This window comes from Salmo salar, chromosome ssa12 (assembly GCF_905237065.1).
Source record: "Salmo salar chromosome ssa12, Ssal_v3.1, whole genome shotgun sequence".
Classification (NCBI taxonomy): Eukaryota; Metazoa; Chordata; class Actinopteri; order Salmoniformes; family Salmonidae; genus Salmo; species Salmo salar.
This window is the reverse complement of record NC_059453.1, coordinates 91,622,100-91,629,599: the sequence shown is the minus strand read 5'-3', so window position 1 is coordinate 91,629,599 and position 7,500 is coordinate 91,622,100. Positions and strand designations below refer to the sequence as shown.

Genomic DNA, 7,500 nt, shown 5'->3' with positions numbered 1-7,500 from the left:
GGCTAGAGAGAGAGGGCTAGAGAGAGAGAGAGAGAGGGCTAGAGAGAGAGAGAGAGGGCTAGAGAGAGAGAGAGCTAGAGAGAGAGAGGGCTAGAGAGAGAGAGGGCTAGAGAGAGAGGGCTAGAGAGAGGGGGCTAGAGAGAGAGAGAGAGAGAGAGAGAGAGAGGCTAGAGAGAGAGGGCTAGAGAGAGAGAGGCTAGAGAGAGGGCTAGAGAGAGAGAGGGCTAGAGAGAGAGGGCTAGAGAGAGAGAGGGCTAGAGAGAGAGAGAGAGGGCTAGAGAGAGAGAGCTAGAGAGAGAGAGAGAGAGGGCTAGAGAGAGAGAGAGAGAGAGGGCTAGAGAGAGAGAGGGCTAGAGAGAGAGAGGGCTAGAGAGAGAGAGGGCTAGAGAGAGAGAGGGCTAGAGAGAGAGGGCTAGAGAGAGAGGGCTAGAGAGAGAGAGAGAGAGAGAGAGAGAGAGAGAGAGAGAGAGGGCTAGAGAGAGAGAGGGCTAGAGAGAGAGAGGGCTAGAGAGAGAGAGGGCTAGAGAGAGAGAGCTAGAGAGAGCGAGGGCTAGAGAGAGAGGGCTAGAGAGAGAGGGCTAGAGAGAGAGGGCTAGAGAGAGGGGGCTAGAGAGAGAGAGAGAGAGAGAGAGAGGCTAGAGAGAGAGGGCTAGAGAGAGAGAGGGCTAGAGAGAGAGGGCTAGAGAGAGAGGGCTAGAGAGAGAGAGGGCTAGAGAGAGCGAGGGCTAGAGAGAGAGAGGGCTAGAGAGAGAGGGCTAGAGAGAGAGGGCTAGAGAGAGGGGGCTAGAGAGAGAGAGAGAGAGGGCTAGAGAGAGAGAGGGCTAGAGAGAGGGCTAGAGAGAGAGAGGGCTAGAGAGAGAGGGCTAGAGAGAGAGAGAGGCTAGAGAGAGAGAGAGAGAGAGAGAGAGAGAGAGAGAGAGAGAGAGAGAGAGAGAGAGAGAGAGGGCTAGAGAGAGAGGGCTAGAGAGAGAGGGCTAGAGAGAGAGGGCTAGAGAGAGAGAGGGCTAGAGAGAGGGCTAGAGAGAGAGAGGGCTAGAGAGAGAGGGCTAGAGAGAGAGGGGACTAGAGAGAGAGGGCTAGAGAGAGAGAGGACTAGAGAGAGAGGGCTAGAGAGAGAGAGGGCTAGAGAGAGAGGACTAGAGAGAGAGGGCTAGAGAGAGAGGGCTAGAGAGAGAGGGCTAGAGAGAGAGGGCTAGAGAGAGAGAGAGAGGGCTAGAGAGAGAGGGCTAGAGAGAGAGGGCTAGAGAGAGAGGGCTAGAGAGAGAGAGAGAGAGAGAGAGAGAGAGAGAGAGAGGCTAGAGAGAGAGGGCTAGAGAGAGAGAGAGAGAGAGAGAGAGAGAGAGAGAGAGAGGGCTAGAGAGAGAGGGCTAGAGAGAGGGGGCTAGAGAGAGAGAGAGAGAGAGAGAGAGAGAGAGAGGGGGCTAGAGAGAGAGGGCTAGAGAGAGAGAGAGAGAGAGGGCTAGAGAGAGAGGGCTAGAGAGAGAGGGCTAGAGAGAGAGAGAGAGAGAGAGAGAGGGCTAGAGAGAGAGAGGGCTAGAGAGAGAGGGCTAGAGAGAGAGAGGGCTAGAGAGAGAGGGCTAGAGAGCGAGGGACTAGAGAGAGAGAGAGAGAGAGGCTAGAGAGAGAGGGCTAGAGAGAGAGGGCTAGAGAGAGAGAGAGCAAGAGAGAGAGAGAGAGAGAGAGAGAGAGGGCTAGAGAGAGAGAGAGAGAGAGAGAGAGAGAGGGCTAGAGAGAGAGAGGGCTAGAGAGAGAGGACTAGTGAGAGAGGACTAGTGAGAGAGGGCTAGAGAGAGAGGGCTAGAGAGAGAGAGGGCTAGAGAGAGAGAGGGCTAGAGAGAGAGAGGGCTAGAGAGAGCGAGGGCTAGAGAGAGAGAGAGAGAGGGCTAGAGAGAGAGGGCTAGAGAGAGAGAGGGCTAGAGAGAGAGGGCTAGAGAGAGAGGGCTAGAGAGAGAGGGCTAGAGAGAGAGGGGACTAGAGAGAGAGAGGGCTAGAGAGAGAGAGAGAGAGAGGGCTAGAGAGAGAGGGCTAGAGAGAGGGGGCTAGAGAGAGAGAGAGAGAGAGAGAGAGAGAGAGAGAGAGAGAGGGCTAGAGAGAGAGGGCTAGAGAGAGAGGGCTAGAGAGAGAGAGAGAGAGAGAGAGAGAGAGAGAGAGAGGCTAGAGAGAGAGCGCTAGAGAGAGAGGGCTAGAGAGAGAGGGCTAGAGAGAGAGAGAGAGAGAGAGAGAGGGCTAGAGAGAGAGGGCTAGAGAGAGAGGGCTAGAGAGAGAGGGCTAGAGAGAGAGAGAGAGAGAGAGAGGGCTAGAGAGAGAGGGCTAGAGAGAGAGGGCTAGAGAGAGAGAGGGCTAGAGAGAGAGAGGGCTAGAGAGCGAGGGGACTAGAGAGAGAGAGAGAGAGGGCTAGAGAGAGAGGGCTAGAGAGAGAGGGCTAGAGAGAGAGAGAGCAAGAGAGAGAGAGAGAGAGAGAGGGCTAGAGAGAGAGAGAGAGAGAGAGAGAGAGAGAGAGGGCTAGAGAGAGAGAGGGCTAGAGAGAGAGGACTAGAGAGAGAGGGCTAGAGAGAGAGGGCTAGAGAGAGAGAGGGCTAGAGAGAGAGGGCTAGAGAGAGAGAGGGCTAGAGAGAGAGAGGGCTAGAGAGAGAGAGGGCTAGAGAGAGAGAGGGCTAGAGAGAGAGAGAGAGGGCTAGAGAGAGAGGGCTAGAGAGAGCGAGGGCTAGAGAGAGAGAGAGAGAGGGCTAGAGAGAGAGGGCTAGAGAGAGAGAGGGCTAGAGAGAGAGGGCTAGAGAGAGCCGGGCTAGAGAGAGAGAGAGAGAGGGCTAGAGAGAGAGGGCTAGAGAGAGAGAGGGCTAGAGAGAGAGAGGGCTAGAGAGAGAGAGGGCTAGAGAGAGAGAGGGCTAGAGAGAGAGAGAGAGGGCTAGAGAGAGAGGGCTAGAGAGAGCGAGGGCTAGAGAGAGAGAGAGAGAGGGCTAGAGAGAGAGGGCTAGAGAGAGAGAGGGCTAGAGAGAGAGGGCTAGAGAGAGCGAGGGCTAGAGAGAGAGAGAGAGAGGGCTAGAGAGAGAGGGCTAGAGAGAGAGAGGGCTAGAGAGAGAGAGGGCTAGAGAGAGAGGGCTAGAGAGAGAGGGCTAGAGAGAGAGGGGACTAGAGAGAGAGGGCTAGAGAGAGAGGGCTAGAGAGAGAGGGGACTAGAGAGAGAGAGGGCTAGAGAGAGAGAGAAAACTACTGAAGGTTGAGTTTGTGTGGTACCTTGTCAGAGAAGTCGGGGTGAGGTACAGGGGTTCCCCACTTCAGGTCTCTGGTGATGCAGCGGGGTTTGAGTCCGTCCCTCACCCAGGACCTGGTGATCTGTTTGGCGTTGGCCGTCCAGTCTCCTGACCCAGTAGATTTCTCCAACCACTGCTCCAACTCAGCCTCCAACTGACCAGAGACAGAGTGGTTCATATGAGAAACAGAGAGACAGAGTGGTTCATATGAGAAAGAGAGAGACAGAGTGGTTCATATGAGAAACACAGAGACAGAGTGGTTCATATGAGAAACACAGAGACAGAGTGGTTCATATGAGAAAGAGAGAGAGAGAGAGAGAGAGAGAGAGAGAGACAGACAGACAGAGAGAAAAAGGTACGGGAGGAAGAGATAAACAAGCACATTAGTTTAAACACCTATAAAATCTTATCTTATTATGTGGACTTAGAGACAAACTAACATGGTGGGAAATTTGAAAGACGTGACTGTGTACCTTGGGCAGGTCCAGGAACAGGTGTTTGGAGGATTGGACTACAGGAGTCTGACTACACACCTTACAAGTAGGCTCCTGTAGAGAGAGAACACACATCACTAAGGCCTTGTAGTGGAGGAGAGAGAGAACACATCACTAAGGCCTTGTAGTGGAGGAGAGAACACATCACTAAGGCCTTGTAGTGGAGGAGAGAACACATCACTAAGGCCTTGTAGTGGAGGAGAGAACACATCACTAAGGCCTTGTAGTGGGGAGGAGAGAACACATCACTAAGGCCTTGTAGTAGGGAGGAGAGAACACATCACTAAGGCCTTGTAGTAGGGAGGAGAGAACACATCACTAAGGCCTTGTAGTAGGGAGGAGAGAACACATCACTAAGGCCTTGTAGTAGGGAGGAGAGAACACACCACTAAGGCCTTGTAGTAGGGAGGAGAGAACACATCACTAAGGCCTTGTAGTGGAGGAGAGAGAGAACACATCACTAAGGCCTTGTAGTGGAGGAGAGAGAGAACACATCACTAAGGCCTTGTAGTGGAGGAGAGAGAGAACACACCACTAAGGCCTTGTAGTAGGGAGGAGAGAACACATCACTAAGGCCTTGTAGTAGGGAGGAGAGAACACATCACTAAGGCCTTGTAGTAGGGAGGAGAGAACACATCACTAAGGCCTTGTAGTGGAGGAGAGAACACATCACTAAGGCCTTGTAGTAGGGAGGAGAGAACACATCACTAAGGCCTTGTAGTGGAGGAGAGAGAGAACACATCACTAAGGCCTTGTAGTAGGGAGGAGAGAACACATCACTAAGGCCTTGTAGTGGAGGAGAGAGAGAACACATCACTAAGGCCTTGTAGTAGGGAGGAGAGAACACATCACTAAGGCCTTGTAGTGGAGGAGAGAACACATCACTAAGGCCTTGTAGTGGAGTAGAGAGAGAACATCACTAAGGCCTTGTAGTGGAGGAGAGAGAGAACACATCACTAAGGCCTTGTAGTGGAGGAGAGAGAGAACACATCACTAAGGCCTTGTAGTAGGGAGGAGAGAACACCTCACTAAGGCCTTGTAGTGGAGGAGAGAACACATCACTAAGGCCTTGTAGTGGAGGAGAGAACACATCACTAAGGCCTTGTAGTGGAGGAGAGAACACATCACTAAGGCCTTGTAGTGGAGGAGAGAACACATCACTAAGGCCTTGTAGTAGGGAGGAGAGAACACATCACTAAGGCCTTGTAGTGGAGGAGAGAGAGAACACATCACTAAGGCCTTGTAGTAGGGAGGAGAGAACACATCACTAAGGCCTTGTAGTGGAGGAGAGAACACATCACTAAGGCCTTGTAGTAGGGAGGAGAGAGTGACCCTTGCGTCGGCGACTTGCTGGCGCTTCCGGGGATGGGAGACATTACCACGGCATCCCAGGGTTACTGACGTCCTCGGAGGTGCGATGAAACTTAAATTAACTAATTGAATGTAACCAGGGCTTTCTCCTATAGAGCTCCATTTTCATGGAATGGTCTGCCTATCCATGATAGAGACGCAGACTCACTCTCGACCTTTAAGTCTTTACTGAAGACTCATCTCTTCAGTGGGTCCTATGATTGAGTGTAGTCTGGCCCAGAAGTGTGAAGGTGAACGGAAAGGCTCTGGAGCGACGAACCGCCCTTGCTGTCTCTGCCTGGCCGGTTCCCCTCTCTCCACTGGGATTCTCTGCCTCTAACCCTATTACAGGGGCTGAGTCACTGGCTTACTGGTGCTCTTCCATGCGGTCCCTAGGAGGGGTGCGTCACTTGAGTGGGTTGAGTCACTGACGTGATCTTCCTGTTCGGTTAGGCGCCCCCCTCTGGTTCATGCCGTGAGGAGATTTTCGTGGGCTATACTTGGCTTTGTCTCAGGATGGTAAGTTGGTGGTTGAAGTTATCCCTCTAGTGGTGTGGGGGCTATCCTGCCTGTTTGGCCCTGTCCGGGGGTATCGTCGGATGGGGCCACAGTGTCTCCCGACCCCTCCTGTCTCAGCCTCCAGTATTTATGCTGCAGTAGTTTATGTGTCGGGGGGCTAGGGTCAGTCTGTTATATCTGGAGTATTTCTCCGGTCTTATCCGGTGTCCTGTGTGAATTTAAGTATGCTCTCTCTAATTCTCTCTCTCTCGGAGGACCTGAGCCCTAGGACCATGCCTCTGGACTACCTGGCATGATGACTCCTTGCTGTCCCCAGTCCACCTGGCCGTGCTGCTGCTCCAGTTTCAACTGTTCTGCCTGCGGCTGTGGAACCTTGACCTGTTCACCGGACGTGCTACCTGTCCCAGACCTGCTGTTTTCAACTCTCTAGAGACAGCAGGAGCGGTAGAGATACTCTGAATGATCGGCTATAAAAAGCCAACTGACATTTACTCTTGAGGTGCTGACCTGTTGCACCCTCTACAACTACTGTGATTATTATTATTTGACCCTGCTGGTCATCTATGAAGATTTGAACATCTTGGCCATGTACTGTTATAATCTCCACCTGGCACAGCCAGAAGAGGACTGGCCACCCCTCATAGCCTGGTTCCTCTCTAGGTTTCTTCCGAGGTTTTGGCCTTTCCAGGGAGTTTTTCCTAGGGAGTTTTTCCTAGCCACCGTGCTTCTTTCACATGCATTGCTTGCTGTTTGGGGTTTTAGGCTGGGTTTCTGTACAGCACTTTGAGATATCAGCTGATGTAAGAAGGGCTATATAAATAAATTGTAATTGATGAATGTAATTGATGAATGTAATTGATGAATGTAATTGATGAATGTAATTGATGTAATTGATGAATGTAATTGATGAATGTAATTGATTAATGTAATTGATGAATGTAATTGTCATGTTTGTATTCCTTCAATAGCTCATAAACAGATGAACATTTTGATGTCTTACTGTACGTGGATTTGTCTTTACAGAGTCGCTGTGCCGTCATTTCATTTCAAAGCAGATGTGACCTTCTATCATTGTATAGATTAGATTGTAAACCTTTATACATTTTGTTCTATTGTTTTTTTTAGGCCAATCAGAGTGATGCTAATTAAACGATACGGGTTATTTGGTTCCGCTTGGGACATATAGAATGAGGACGAGTCGCTCTTTTCATTGTGATTTAAATATTAGTAGGCTATAGAATGCCTCCTACACCTCAAAAAAGGTTTGTGTGAATTTTCATTCTTTAGCTTCAGTCTCCTTGACGTTGGCTCAATGGTTTTAGACGTTTGGGACTACTCCGTTACTTCTTTCCATTGTACCAGGAAAACTAAACCAAGCGCAGAAAAAGTATTTGAAAATATTCAACCCAGGTCTGACTGGATCAGGTAAACTCCATTGATTGATTCATTGATTGATAGATAATGGCCGTGTTCCAGAACTTAGACGTTGCTGACGCCTGACAGATCTTACAACGCCTGGATAGGTATTTAAAGTACCAGCTAACCACATCATATGTTACAGCAATTTGTCAGTCGATGAAGTGGCACGTAACCATTGGCTGTTGCGTCGTCTAGCCTGAGCTGTGGATATAAAAGGTCTCTCCAGCTCCTCACCCGTAGCTCCACAGCGTTGATAAGCTTGCCACACTTGTCACACTGGTCCCCTCGGGCCTCTGGGTAAGAGCAGTAGGGACATGTTCCCTCCACGAAGCGGTCGGCTAGAAAACGCTGGCACGCCTCGCAGCGCAGCTGCTCCACAATGTCTTCAAGTAGGAAACCTCGCTCATGGAGACGCCAGAAGATGTTCTGGGCTATCCTGAGAGACAGAGAGACAGAGAGAGAGAGAC

The 7,500-nt window shown here is 51.0% G+C and overlaps 1 protein-coding gene across 5 annotated transcripts in view; it reads right to left on the bottom strand.

Annotated features, from left to right (window-relative positions):
* mars1 (methionyl-tRNA synthetase 1) overlaps positions 1-7,500 on the bottom strand; it is a 66,458-nt gene that overhangs the window by 32,073 nt on the left and 26,885 nt on the right. For all 5 annotated transcript variants that reach the window (XM_045691925.1, XM_045691927.1, XM_045691926.1 and 2 more), the window contains exons 10-12: positions 7,268-7,469; positions 3,725-3,799; positions 3,235-3,405 (exon numbers count right to left, since the gene is read on the bottom strand). In XM_045691925.1, the coding sequence (XP_045547881.1) occupies positions 3,235-3,405; positions 3,725-3,799; positions 7,268-7,469 (448 nt within the window). The remainder of the gene's footprint in view (positions 1-3,234; positions 3,406-3,724; positions 3,800-7,267; positions 7,470-7,500) is intronic.